General features: G+C 40.4%; 1 protein-coding gene across 2 annotated transcripts in view; it reads left to right on the top strand.

Annotated features, from left to right (window-relative positions):
• Positions 1-15682, top strand: part of akap1b (A kinase (PRKA) anchor protein 1b) — a 130882-nt gene that overhangs the window by 102214 nt on the left and 12986 nt on the right. For both annotated transcript variants that reach the window (XM_036133290.1, XM_036133289.1), the window contains exons 9-10: positions 2344-2417; positions 2499-2564. In XM_036133290.1, the coding sequence (XP_035989183.1) occupies positions 2344-2417; positions 2499-2564 (140 nt within the window). The remainder of the gene's footprint in view (positions 1-2343; positions 2418-2498; positions 2565-15682) is intronic.

The raw sequence follows: 15682 nt of genomic DNA, 5'->3' as shown, positions 1-15682 counted from the left end.
CTACGCCTCCGCTCCGCACCCGATTGTTTTTAACCCCCTGGGACAAGAACCCTAAGTTGAATGCACACGAATGTGCTGCTCACTTGGGCGGACGGTACTGGGTTGATTCCCAGCCCTGCGCCACCCGCACAGAGAACCCACCACCCACTCACACGTGTTATGCTTTATATCTGTGTTATGGCTGTCACTTTTTCACCCAGTAGTGCTGACTAGGCTCTACTTTAATCATGCAAAAATGTATCAGCATGTGCCTGAGATTGACTGTAATGATGCTGGACCCGCCTCCGACATACTGACCTCCTATGTGGACCATTTCCAGAAACCATGGACCAATCCAGATCTTCCTCAACCTTTTAAAAGACTCACTGAAAGCCACATTAAAGGGAGCTGCATTTGAACAGTCAACACTGTTTGCTCCCATGTGCTGTTTGAGCATTTTGTGAGTCATTATTGGTTTGAGAACCTTGTAAATGCTCTAACTCAGGGGTTTTCAAATTCATTGAATGTGAGCCTCCCCTTGGAATAGGTAAAGATAACCACCCCCAACCACAAAGCTACCACACACAGGTCCCTGCAGTAAATGCATCTTTCTTTTGTGTTCCTGGAATGCTGTGTTTCAAAAACAACTCATTGCCCAACACATTTTTTATTGTATTTCTTTTAACAAAGTACATTCATTAAAAAAGGCCTATTCATAAAATATCCATCCAAATATTTCCATCTTACATGCTACTTTTACTAAAACATCACAGACAGAGGGCTTAGTTTTAAAATTGAACTGTCATTAGAGCAAATTCATAAACGATTGCTTTCAACAGCAGACGAACTGAAATAAACAGATGCCAATGTCAAACTGAACTCACGTCAACAGGAGACGTCAACTGAAATAATAATAAAAAGATAACCTGAATTTAGCAGACGTCAACATATTCCATATTCCAATTTACTTTTTAGGCTAATACACAATTCAGACCTATTGCTATTTTAACAAACAAGCATTTTATTAGATGTTATCGCTTATCTGATGTATTTCTGATGTTTGGCACTCTGTTTTACCTTGTGTTAAAGTGTTCTTTAAATAATGATGACATTCATGATGATTATGATCAGAATAAACTTTTGCATCATCTCCCAGAAGCTGGAAAAAAAAGACAAAAACATTTTTCACACCTCACTTAGTAACTCTAATATTTCAGTCTAAATACTTTAGCTTAAATATTAAACTTTTTATTTGTTTTTCTTCAATCCCACGGTGATGTTTAGTAATTTCTGCCAAAGGCTGCAGCATTTTGATTTAATTCATCTGAATGCAGTATTTGCAAGCTCTACTCTGATTGGATGGAAGAAAAACTGTCTGTGATTGGCTGAAACAGCCGAGCGAGTGCACAGCTGGTGTTGAGCGTGGAATGAGCAGGTGCGCGCGAGCAAAGTAGCACGTGAGCAGAGATGGAACTCAGCACGAGGACAGTGGGTTGAGAAGAGTTTTTCAGAGTTGAGCGCGCGTCAGACCAGTTTTGAGCGTTGAGAGTTGTCTCACTGCGCGCTTGATTTGTTCCTGTGCACTCAGACAAAAGGCAAAAATATTGCTACATTAGTTTCACAGAGCTGAGCGGCAGCGCTGTCTTCTTCTGTCTTCTCGCGCCTCCCCTGTGACTGTTTGGCGCCCCCCAGGGGAGGCGTGCCTCACCTATTGAAAACCCCTGCTCTAATTTCTGCCATTTGTCTGCATGCTAGATTTCAGGCTGGTAAACTTGAATGACTCAAATTAGATATTAGTTTTGGCTAGGATATTGTTTTGTATATCTGAGAATGTTGAGTTTAGTGCTTCTCCCTGTTTGTGTTTTCTTGCTGGCTTTGTTTTGCTGAGAAGCTGTTTTATTTAATTCCCTTTTGTTTGTTTTTATTGGGTTTAACAACATGTAGGACATTGTCTCTTTTTGTTAAAAAAACTTATAAATAAACCTTTAATTTTACCAGCTAGGCTCTTTAAAATGTTATGTTACCCCGTTCTTCCAACCAACTGTGGGCGTAACATCTGTGTGTTTGTGTGTTGCTTTTTTGTGCTGGGGTGTTTTGTTTTGTTTTGTTTTTTTTGTTTTTTTGTTTTTTTTGTATTCTTACACTTTGTCCTCTTGAGAGACAGAGATATAAAGTATTTTTTCCTTCTCTGTGAAAAGGCATCACCTTGTGGCTTGTAATTTCCCCCCTGTTGGACAAACCGATTCAATTCAAACTAAAAGCGCATTTTGTAATTCTCAAACATGGCGCACATTTCTGTATTGAGAAAGCAGATCTTTTGGATACCTCGGATGTTGGTTTAGTGAATTGTCCTTTATTTTACAGGGGAGGATTGTTTCTCAACGGATGCTACAACAATATTGGAAGAAATGACCAGAGGTGTTGCCCTGCTAGCACAGGTGTGACTACTTTATCATTAAATCCCTTTAGAGTAACAGAATCAATTAAAGCTAATTATTTGTCTTTGTTTTTTTGTAAAGGTCTCAAACTATGATAACAACACAGGCCTCCCACTTGTCCACCTATGGAACCTGGTTGGAGATGAGGTATGTCTTGATTCAATTCATTTGGGTTGCTTGAATGGTGCGTTTTTGTGACATTTGGAAAATAATTGGCTATTTCTGAAAATGTGGATTATTTTGTCTTGCAAAACATGTAAATTAGGCGGCAGTACAGGGTTTCCCCCAGAAAATGGACTAATCCTGGCGGTAGGAGTTGTCGGATGGGGATACTTACTGTTTTGACACTCTCAACATCAACACATTTAAAAAAAACAGACGCTTAGCCTGGTGAGAGGGCGAGTAAAGCCTGGTGGCCCACCAGGCTTATAATATGCTGGGGAAACCCTGCAGTATTTGGGATAAGTGTGTACATTTTGTACTTTACTATGTTAAAAGCAACATGAGTCGGCACACAGGTAGAACACGCATCCCACGTGGCGTCAGTCCTCTATGCAGACATCCTGGGTTAGCGTCCTGTGCCTGTGTTCACAGAGATCCTTAGAACCCTCTCAGAGAGTTCCTATCTTAGCCTAAAACTTCCTACCTTGGTGTCTTAGCTTAAAAGTAATTCAGATAGCTGCTGAGAGCGATACTGAGCACTTTATGGCACTAATAGCCTCAAGAAAGATTACATTAGAGGCCATATGAAGCAGCTTATACTGACATCGTGCATACACTTGTCTGTGTATAAACTAGAGGGCAACCAATATCAATCGTCCCTTTTTTTGCCAAACCCAGGATTTAAAACCTCAGGCTGTGGTTTCTTGGGGTAAACCAAAGTCTGGGGCTTTTAGGCTAGTCGTGTTTCCATTTATGTAAATTGCCTCATTACCATATGTGTGCTGTTAGGGGAAAACTGCTGTACCACTCCGGTCCAGTGGTTGGCGGCAAGAAGACAGTGGTCAAGCAGACAAAGGCAGAGAAGTTGGATCTATATGCTGCCACTCATGCTGCTACTCATCCTCACTCCGCAGAAACAATTCAATTTTATTTATATAGCGCCAATTCATGAAACATGTCATCTCGAGGCACTTTACAAAGTCAAATCAATCATATTGTACAGATTGGTGAAAAAATTCCTATATAAGGGAACCAGTTGATTGCTTCAAAGTCCCGACAAGCAGCATTCACTCCTGGAGAAGCGTAGAGCTACAGGGAGAGTCGTCTGCATTGTCCATGGCTTTGCAGCAATCCCTCATACTGAGCAAGCATAAAGCGACAGTGAAAAGAAAAACCACCCATCAGCGGGAAGGAAAAACCTCCAGCAGGATGGGGCTCAGTATGAACGGTCATCTGCCTCGACCGACGGGGGGTTATGGAAGACAGAGCAGAGACACAACAAGACAGACAAAAAAGCACAGAAGCACACATTGATCCAGTAATCTGTTCTACATTAGATGGTAATAGCCAGTGATCTGTCTTCTCTGGATGATGTCACAGTTAACAGAACGTCAGACCAGGTGTACCTACTATGAAGAAAAAAGAGAACAAAACGTTATAAGCTGAAATGACAACAGTCATTTCAATGTAATGCAATGCAAATCTGAAGAACAGTAGACTGGAGAACAGTAGAAATCAGTAGAGTGAGAAAAATAGCCCCCGATGTCTTCCAGTAGCCTAAGCCTATAGCAGCATAACTATAGAGGTAGCACAGGGTAACATGAGCCACTCTAACTATAAGCTTTGTGAAAAAGGAAAGTTTTAAGATTAGTCTTAAAAGTAGACAGGGTGTCTGCCTCACGGACCAAAACTGGGAGTTGGTTCCACAGGAGAGGAGCCTGATAGCTAAAGGATCTGCCTCCCATTCTACTTTTACAGACTCTAGGAACCACCAGTAGACCTGCAGTCTGAGAGCGAAGTGCTCTGTTAGGAATATATGGGGTAATCAGAGCTCTGATATATGATGGAGCTTGATTATTAAGGGCTTTATACGTTAGAAGAAGAATTTTAAATTCTATTCTTGATTTAACAGGAAGCCAGTGAAGGGAAGCTAAAATTGGAGAAATATGACCCCTCTTGATGATTTTCATCAGAACTCTTGCATGCAGCATTTTGGATCAGCTGAAGACTTTAAACTGCATTTTGTGGACTTCCTGATAGCAAAGAATTACAGTAGTCCAGCCTTGAAATAACAAATGCATGGACTAGTTTTTCAGCGTCATCCCTGGACAGAATGTTTCTAATTTTGGTAATATTCCTGAGGTTAAAAAAGGAAACTCTGGAAACCTGAGGGATTTAAATGACATGTCTTGGTCGAAAATAACACCAAGATTTTTTTTACTTTATTACCAAGTTAATGCCATCCAGATTAAGTGATTGATTAATAAGTTTATTTTTTAAGGAATCTGGTCCAAAGATTATAACTTCTGTCTTGTCAGAATTTAAGTGCAGGAAATGTAAAGTCATCCAGCTTTTGATGTCATCAAGACATGACTGCAGTCGAAGTAATTGATTGGATCCATCAGGATTTATGGATAAATATAGCTGAGTGTCATCAGCATAACAGTGGAAATTAATCCCATGCTGTCTGATAATTTTGCCAATCGGAAGCACATATATATATATATATATATATATATATATATATATATATATATATATATATATATATATATATATAGTAAAGAGAATTGGTCCAAGGACTGAACCCTGTGGCACTCCACAAGTGACCCTAGAGTTTGAAGATTTATTATTAACAGCCTAATGCTTTTCCCTTAATCCCTACATTATGCTCAGATCTTTGTAGGAGAATATTGTGATCAACTGTGTCAAATGCAGCACTGATATCTAGCAGGACAAGTATAGACACAAGTCCATTATCTGAGGCCATGAGAATGTCATTGGTGAACTTCACCTGAGCTGTTTCAGTGCTAGTATGAGCTCTGAAACCTGACTGAAACTCCTCAAGTAGGTCATTACTTTGTAAATGTTCACACAGTTGACTTTCTCAAGAATTTTAGATAAGAAAAGATTAGATATAGGTCTGTAATTTACTAACTCATCTTGATCAAGAGAAGGTTTCTTAAGTAAAGGTTTAATAACAGCTACTTTAAAAGCCTTTGGTACATATCCATTTACCAAGGATAGATTAATCATGTCTAAAATAGGACCACTGATCAAAGGGAATACCTCCTTAAACAATTTGGTTGGGATTGGGTCTAACCTTCATTTTCAAGGGAGCTACATTGTCTAATGCAGAACACAATGACGAAGTCATACCATTTACAAAGACATCTATTTGTGAATGGGAAGAAACGACATTCCTGCTATCTGCAGGGCATTTCTGCAATACTGACAATATTAAAAGGGGGACAGACTCTTTGAAGTTTGATGCAGCATTGTCCGATAAATATCTACTATAATGGAACGCTCTTTCGGGGGTGGACAACGTGCAACTGATGGCATTACATCTCCTAAGCCCCCTTTACACCAGCCCCTCAACAAGCCCTGGGAAAGCAGAACCAAGTACTGGGTCGCTTGAAGGACCAAAGCACCGGGAAAGTAATACCACAAGAAACTGAAATTAGCTGGATAAATGTGTATGGAAATGCTACCTGGGATTTGAAAAGCATCAGCTTTGAGTGTTAATGGAAAAGGGGCTATTGTCCTGCCAATAAATGTGATATTTAGTTTTCTATTTTTAGGTTTTTGTCATCCGCTGTACCTTAGTTAACAACAGTTTCAAATGTCTTTTGGTCTCAGAGGTACACTATTTAAAGCCTTCATCTGACTTCCAGTCAGAACATCATGGTGATGGGTGTGTAGTGCGGGAGCTCCCAACAGAATCCGAGTAATTTCACGTAAATCCCCAAACTGAGTAATTTATATAAATTGAAAACAACAAGAGAACAGGGGTTAGACGTTTAGTTTGACATCTGTTTGACTTTGCCACTGGGCAACGAGGCAGGAGGGAACTGGTGTCAGTGTGAGGTTAAAGCTAACAAGTGGCGAAGTGGCGAACACCTAGAGACCAGCAGCAATGGGTGACCTGGAGTTGATTCTGGAAGAGCTGAGAAGATTTCGAAAAGAAAATGGAGAGCTGGAAACGATTAAAAGAAGAAACAGCAAGTTAAATAATAGACTGAGTGAGGTGGAAGTGCACATTGGAAAGATAGAGGATAGAACTGTGAACTCGGAAGAGAAGCACGTTCAAAGAAGCGATCTTTCGCAAGGCATGACAAAGCAAGGGATTTAGGTGGAATGAAAACCTAATTAAAATGGACCACAACTACCCTCACCCGGTCCTTTTAGAGGAAGAGAGAATATGCAGAGTTCCGCAAAGTGCTGAAAGAGAACAAAGTACTATTCCAAACACTCTTTCCTGCTAGATTGAAACTATCATACAAAAATAGGACTAAAATCTATGAAACCATTGAGGAAGCAAGGGAGGAGCTGGCAACCAGAGACTACAAGGTGAAGATTGTCAAACCCCCGGAGTTTGACAAAGATTTGGCGGCTGACCTGGAGGAAAGCAATATAGGAGCACAAAGAGGAGAACTGCTTCTATCCTAGATGGCAGCTGAAAGGAGAGGTTGAGATCTTTCAGACGACAGTCACCCACTCCCTCTGCAAACTAGTAGCCTGAAAGTTGTGGCTGTGCAATGCATCCCAACTGTTTGTAATTCACTTTGTGGGTTTGTTTTGACTCACTCTTTCTCTGACTCCAGGGTTATGGTCATAACTGAGAGGTGAGATTTAGCCCAAAACAATGATGGTAACTGGCTTATACTTTTATAGCGCTTGAACTAGAGCAACAACCCCAGCTTCGCTATGGAAGAAGAGAGGCTGCCATACATCGGCTCCCACTGTGCCAGTAGTTAATTTGGGTTACTTGTTTTTCCCAGGGACACAATGACTGAGACAGTCAGACTGGGGGATTGAACCAGCAACTCTACAATTGCAGGACAAACTCCCCAACTCCTGCACCACTGTCGCTGTAAGGGACGGAGCCAAAAAAGCAGAGAAGCACAGGGAAATCTTTGAGGAAAAATAGTAACAAAAATGTATTTACCACACAGGAACATACTTTTTCTCCTTCCTTTCTTAAACTGACACACAAGGGAAACATATACACTGGTTGATCAGACCATTTTGACACAAGAAGGGAACATAAAATACATTTACCTAAACAAAACTACAACAAAAGACCAAACTAATCAGTACAGTACTAAAATCAGCAACCTATGAGGAAGAGGACTTAAATAATTAAACTTCCCAAATTTAATTACAAAAAAACAAAACCACATAGAAAAACCTAAACATTTCCAACTCCCCTTCTAAAACTAAGTGGAAGAGTCCAACTAAGCCTCCTTGTCATTGAGATCTTTTGCAGCTGGGGACTCCTTTCCTTTACTGGCCACACCCACATGACAGCCTCTCAGGAACTGGCAACTCAGATGAAAAGTATATTAGTTTAAAGTGAACCAAAAACACAAGAAATGACAAAATGAGTCAACTAAATGTGTGCACCAAAATAGTTAACCAATGTCAAATCAAAGTGAAAAAGTGAAATGTGTTAAAGTAAAATATGACATTTATTTAAATGAAATCATACCAAATCATTTGTTGTGTGGTTGCACATGCGGCCATCACAGTCGCCCCATATTCCACTGAACCACTGATCTACTGAACAGTCATGTTTGAGGAGGGTCTTCTGAGACACTGATTAGGGTCTAGGTCATAGACCCCTACATTGGGATTTGAACTGAATATGTTGTGTTTGAATTTGGTTCATGTTATTTGTTCAGTTTCTGCTTATTCATCTGATTTTTTTCTCATTAGCATGAGGCATACTGAAATCTGGAGTGAAGTGGTAGGTAGAATTATATTGAGTTGAACAATAAAAGTGGCTTCCTTCAACATAAATGGGATACTCAACCCAATTGCGACAGAAAAAATATCAAAATTAAAAAGAGACCAAATTCAAATAGCTTTCTTGCAAGAATTGCACCTGGATGATGTTGAACATACAAAGCTAAAAAAGTCAGGATTTAAATGTCTATTTTTCCTCTCATGGTTCGGGGAGGCGAAGAGGAGTGGTGATTCTGATTTCTAGAACCGTAAACTTTGTATATATTTCTAAACACAGACAAAAACGGTACATTTGTTTTGGTTAAAGTTGATGGTAAATCAACTTTAACCAAATGGTTGATTATAAAGGTTAAAGTTGATGGCAAAATTGATGGTATCGAGGTTAATCTGCTAAATGTATACGCACCTCCGGGTAGCGTATACCCGGGGACTTTTACAGATCCATCTTTGAACTGATAACAAAATATCATGGGTTCCTAATATGTGGTGCTGATTTTAATTATAGGCTGAACCCAAAAACAGATCAATGTTACGGCAAACCTGATGCAAGCAACATCAGCAAGAAATTAAAACCCTAATGAACAAAGTGGGATTAGTAGATGTGTGGACGGAGTTAAATCCCAATTCCCAGGGCTTCACTCACTATTCACAAAGCCACAATATTTATTCTCGGATAGACTATTTTTTTTTCCTTTTGGAAAGATTTGCATACACTCTTGAGCAACTTTTTTAGGTACACCTGTCCAACTACTCATTAAAGCAAATTTCTAATCAGCAAATCGCATGGCAGCAACTCAATGCATTTAGGCACGTAGACAAGGTCATGACAATTTGCTACAGTTCAAACCAAGCATCAGAATGGGGAAGAAAGGTGATTTTGAACTTAGTTGTTGGTACCAGACGGGCTGGTCTGATTATTTCAGACACTGCTGATCTACCGGGATTTTCACGCACAACCATCTCTAGGGTTTACAGAGGATGGTCCGAAAAAGAGAATATCCAGTGAGCGGCAGTTCTGTGGCTGCAAATGCCTTATTGTCACAAGAGAATGGCCAGACTGGTTCGAGCTGATAGAAAGGCAACAGTAACTCAAATAACCACTTTTTAGAACCAAGGTATGCAGAAGAGCATCTCTGAATGCACAACATGTCAAACCTTGAGGCAGATGGGCTGCAGCAGCAGAAGACCACATCGGGTGCCACCTCTGTCATATCAGAACAGGAAACAGGCTACAATTCGCACAGGCTCACCAAAATTGGACAATAGAAGATTGTAAAAAACATTACCTGGTCTGATGAGTCTCTATTTCTGCTGCAACATTCGGATAGTGGGGTCAGAATTTGGCATCGGCAACATGAAAGCGTGGATCCACCCTGCCTTTATCAACAGTTCAGGCTGGTGGTGGTAGTACAATGGTGTGGGGAATATTTTCTTGGCATTTTTTGGGCCTCTTAGTACCAATTGATCGTGTCAACGCCACAGTCTACCTGAGTATAGTTGCTGACCATGTCCATCCCTTTATGACCACAGTGTGCCCATCTTCTGATAGCTACTTCCTGCAGAATAACGTGCCATATCATTAAGCACAAATTATCTCAGACTGTTTTTTTTAACATGACAATGAGTTCACTGTACTCAAATGGCCTCCACAGTCACCAGACTCGCCTATCCATGTTTTTATCGACCTTGCTTTCAGCACTGGTGCACAGTCATGTTGGAAGAGGAAGGGGCCAGCTCCAAACTGTTTCCACAAAGTTGGGTGCATGGAATTGTCCAAAATGTTTTGTTATGCTGAAGTATTCAGAGTTCCTTTTACTGGAACTAAAAGGCCAAGCCCAGCTCCTGAAAAACAAGTCCACACCATAATCCCCCCTCCACCAAACGTTACACTTGGCACATTGCAGTCAGACAAGTACCGTTCTCCTGGCAACCGCCAGACCCAGACTCGTCCATCAGATTTCCTGATGGATAACAATAATTTGTGGTTATGAGGAAAAAACTATACAGGATAGATTCAAGAAGTGTCCTCGCAAATTTGACATTATAAAAAAGAAAAACCTACTGAAAATTCTCGCTCTCACTTTAACAATAGCTCTCGCGAATTTCAATGGTGAATGCCTCTCGAAATCCGAAATAATTGTTGTTGATCACAGCTGTGTACAACAGTTCCTATTGAATTAGCTGGTGAAGCACAGTGCCTTACCGCAACATAATGTCACAGGATGTGATGTCAGGCTGCCCCCAGACACAGTGATCGAGGCGACAATTCATTCTTTTATTTTCTTATTAACGCTAAATTCATTAAATCACCACAAACATATTAGTTTTAGGTATAGGTAATGATCCACTGATTTTTTCCTTGTTGACCAGACTTCTCCTTTAAGAAAGAAACAGGCAGACAGGAATATTCAAAAAATGTGAAGTCCCTCTACAAAACAGTTAGAAAAATGCTCCGACGGAAATAAACGGTGTTTACAAAAATTCTAAAAAATGAAATGCCCCCCTCATGGAGAGAAGCAACAAGTTCTGTTATTCCTAAAGAGGGAAAGGATAAATTACAATGCGAAAATTAGACATTTAGGTGTCCTAAACACTGACTACAAATTATTCACATCTATATTATCAAAGATACTAGAGTTCATACTACTAGTTCATAATGACATAATGATCAAAAAGGTTTTGTTAAACAAAAGACAAGCCCAAGATAGTATCAGGAGAACATTTCATACCATGATAAAAACACAAAAGGGCTCTCTGATAATAAGTTTAGTTGCAGAAACAGCATGTGATTCAGGGAGATGGTCCTTTAAATGGTTTATAGTCTTAAAAATGTAACTTCCACAATATCATTATCTGTATGTGGCAGCATTATGTGATAAACCAAAGGCCCGAATTAAAATCAATGGGGACTTGACAGATTAATTTTGTTTACACAGAGGAACAAGACAAGGATGATGTGGTTCGCTGTTGCGAATATATTCTACATATTGAGGTCATAAAATCTGACCTCAATATGTAGAATATAATTCCTTTTTTTAACTTGAGCTGTAGGATAGTTAATCAGAATGTTCTCCCACGCATGCTCTATTATTTTCAATGCCTCCCACTTAAAATATTAACCAAACAATTTCATGAATGGGCTAGGTTAATTTCTAGATAACTGTGACAAGGGAAAAGAGCTAGGATCAAGTATAAAACACTACAGTTGAGGAAGGAAAAGGGGCGAATGGGCCTCCCATGCCTACACGATTATTACTATGGCACCCAGACGAGACCACTAGTTTTTATTGGTTCAACATCCTAGACATCAGGATGGAAGGTAACACTGTGAAGGGTATTCTGATAATGGCTCTCCTGACTGATGGTAAACTCCAGAGTGAGCGGATGGTTTCAGAAAACCCCCTATTATATTGTCTATTTTACCCCTTAAAAAGCGCAATTAGAATATGTAAACTAGAAGACTCACCAGAATGTTGAGATGGTGTGACTACGATTCTGAACCCAACAAAAATAATGGATTTGAAAGGATCTACAAGTAAGATATTTACTGTAAAACTAACCTAAATCGTCCTCATTTGTCACCCAGGATGGAAGTAACATTTCCTATAAGCAATCAGTTCTCTCCATCAGCAATGTCCTAGTCAAGTTTTTCTCCTTTCAAACCTGGATGTACGGTCCGGAACTACTTCGGTTCAGAGTATAGCTTGTGTTTACCTTCTGGTTTCTGAGCCAATCATATAAGAGATCTCAGGGTTCCCAAAACAGAGCGCAGCATTTGGTATTTTATGTTGGCAAAGGAGCAGCAGCCTGCAAACATGGAACTCAGGAAGAGAAGCAGACCAGAAATGGAACAGAATACAACATCATATACATATCCTGTGGAAGTAAAAATTCACAACAGCAACACATCGTTCAAAAACAGCATATTAGATTGATAGTTCTTTTAAAAGCTGGTCCCTTAAGGGCCTCACATGCTATAATTAATTTATCTACAAGGGGTCATTTAGAAGTTTTGAGGCGTTACAAAATGAGCACGGTTTAGAAAAAGTTTGCTGCTAGAGATACCTTCAAGTTGGACATAATTTTAACCAAAATCTGAAAAAATTCCTAAATTTTGTGGTTGCAGTGGTGGTTGCAGTGTGGGATTTTTGGAGGTCTGCCTATCATTAATGAAACCAGGACAATATAACAAAGGGATTTCGAGATTGTACAATGGAAGTCAGTTCTCAAAACAAGGGAATACAAACTACATCAAGAAGTGGGAGGCTGAACTAAACAAACTGATCTCAACTGAAACCTGGGAAAACATGCCGACTTCATTGGACCTTCACAGCATGAAATGCATGGCAGGAGTTCTGTTTAAGTTCATTGTGCGGTTTTCATCATCATCCTACGGCTCAGCTAAATGGTGCATGTTAATTATATGTTGATGTTAATTGAAGTGTTTTCGAACCACACTGCAAAGATAGTTTAAAAAAATACAATTGTCAAACCCAAGTTACTCCTCAGTTGCTTCCTCACAGAGGACAATGTTGACACAGGGCCCGACAAAGAGGCTAGACACATCATATGTATTTTGAGTTTGGTGTATATGTGCACATCAGTGGTGGAGCAACATAAGAACTCATTTGCAGCCTCTCAAGCAGAGAAATTACATGAGGCAGAAAATGGCTCTCCTATGTGGTAATGCAGCAGTTCCACCTTGCTCTTCACCCACTGATATTGTTAATGGACAGTTTGTACACAGTTTATTGTGCATTCATAATCTTATGCATGCTTACAAGCTTTCTATCATTAACTGTAGTGGGCAAACCTAATGTTAAAAAGCGTGGTGATGAGTTATAGTTGGATCTTACTTGCTCCAATTCACCAGTTGGGTCAATTCCCATGCATATATGCTTCCAAGTACTATACCCTGTGGTACTGCACAAGTAACCCTGGAATTTGAAAATAAATTTACATGAACAAAATGGAATAATTCAGACAAATAAGATTTAAACTAGCCAAGTGCTGTTCCCATAATCCCTACAGCATCTTCAAGTCTTTCTAAGACAATGTTGTGATCAACTGGATAAACTGTGGCACTGAGACCTAACATGACAAGTACAGACACAAGTCCATTATCTGAGGCTTTGAGAATACCATTAAGCCCCATTTACACTACCCTTGTTAAGCCGAGCCGAGACCAGTCCGAGCTTGGATCAGTTAACCAAGCCGAGACAACCGTTTACACACCACGCTATCCCGGTTCCTTGGTTGCTCCTCGCCCCCTTAGTGACGATCTGCGGTACCGCTGCTCTCTGGGATTGAAGGCTGAACCAAGCAAAACAAAACGGCGGCACCCGTAATATTCAGGATGTTATGCTTGATATTGCAATATTTCGGTGTTTGCGGAGAGTCAGGGGAAGAAGGCAACCATTGGTGAATTTACTTGAGTCGGCTTTTGGGAAGTGGATGAGACAAACGAACATCTAATAAGGATTTACAGACACCGGAAACAACGACAGACGCTGCTAAGCAGAATCATCACTGGAAACTGTGTGGCACGGTAATGAAGCTAGTATTATTATGAATGTCTGAAATTTGTCTGAATGGAGTGTGAATCGGGACGTGCAGCAGCCAGACACGCCGGAAAAACCGCGGACAGCTGACTGGGATGACGCGGTCTGCTCATTCGCTCTTTGTTATCAGATAACCGGGATAAAAAAAAACAGTCCGAAACCTCCCCAGGAACTGGTCTGCATTTAGCGCGGTCTGGTTATGTCTTGCGCGGTTCAGTTCAGTCTGCTGACTATTTACACACAAAAGTTATCTCGGTCACTGAGCTCGGATAGGTCTCAGCTCGGTTAAAAGTGTAGTGTAAACGGGCCTTTAGTGACCTTCACCAGAGCTGTTTCAGTGCCATGAGCAGCTGTGAAGCCTGACTGAAACTGTTGAAACATGTAATTACTGTGTAAATTCACGATTAGCAACTATTTTATCAATAAGTTTAGCTAAGAAAGGATGATGAAATACAGCCATGGCCAAAAGTATTGAGAATGACACAAATATTATATTTTCACATGATCTGCTGCCCTCTGGTTTTCATGTGTGTATGTCAGATGTTGTCATCACATACGTACAGAAATACAATTGCAATCATTATGAGTTTCAAAAGCTTTTAATGACAGTTAGAATGAGTTAATGCAGCACCTCAATATTTGCAGTGTTGACCCCTCTTCTTCAGGACCTCTGCAATTCTCCCTGGCATGCTCTCATTCAACTGATTTACTTCAAATTTCTTCTCCCTCCCGCATACTTAGATCTTCTTCTACCACTCACTTAGTTGTTCCTTCAGCCTGTCTTAAAACCATGGGGAGCAGAGCTTTTTCACGTTCTGCGCCCACACTCTGGAATTCACTCCCCCCTGACATCTGCAATACCGAGTCCGCCTGGCGGACAAGTCTGTGAATCCTGATGCGTTTGGGCCTGGAGATCTCCGAGCTCCTGAGCTCAAACATGACAGATTGATCTCCGTGTTCAAATCAAAACTCAAAACCCACATGTTTAAGATTGCCTTTTCATTATGATTTTATATTACTTTCCTCTGTGTAATTTGTGTTGTTTCTTTTAATTATGACGACTGCTTTTACCATTTATTGTTTTTACATGTACAGTGACCTTGAGTGTTTTGAAAGGCGCTTGAAATAAAAGTTATTATTATTATTAACTTCTGTACCAAATCCTGACTGATAGCAGTCCATTCTTGCACAATCAATGCTTGCATTTTGTCAGCATTCCTAGGTTTTTGTTTTTCCACCCCTCTTGATGATTGACCACAAGTTTTCAATAGGATTAAGATGAGGGGAGTTTCCTGAGCCAGTTAGATATCACCTTTGCTTTATGGCAAGGTGCTCTATCATGCTGGAAAAGGCATTGTTCATCACCAAACTGCTCTTGGACGGTTTGGAGAAGTTGCTCTCGGAGGACATTCTGGTACCATTCTTTATTCATGTCTGTGTTTTTAGGTAAGACTGTGAGAGAGCCGACTCCCTTGGCTGAGAAGCAACCCCACACATGAATGGTTTCAGGATGCTTTACAGTTGGCATGAGACAATACTTGTGGTAGCGCTCACCTCGTCTTCTCCGAACAAGCTGTTTTCCAGATGTCCCAAACAATCGGAAAGGGAATTCATCAGAGAAAATGACTTTACCCCAGTCCTCAGTAGTCCACACCCTGTACCTTTTGCAGAATATCAGTCTGTCCCTGATGTTTTTCCTGGAGAGAAGTGGCTTCTTTGCTGCCCTCCTTGAGACCAGGCCTTGAGACCAGGCCTTGCTCCAAGAGTCTCCGCCTCACAGTACGTGCAGAT

Source organism: Fundulus heteroclitus, unplaced genomic scaffold (assembly GCF_011125445.2).
Source record: "Fundulus heteroclitus isolate FHET01 unplaced genomic scaffold, MU-UCD_Fhet_4.1 scaffold_60, whole genome shotgun sequence".
In the NCBI taxonomy this organism is placed as follows: domain Eukaryota; kingdom Metazoa; phylum Chordata; class Actinopteri; order Cyprinodontiformes; family Fundulidae; genus Fundulus; species Fundulus heteroclitus.
Note: the sequence above shows the minus strand (reverse complement) of the source record. Positions and strands in the feature narration are given on the sequence as shown.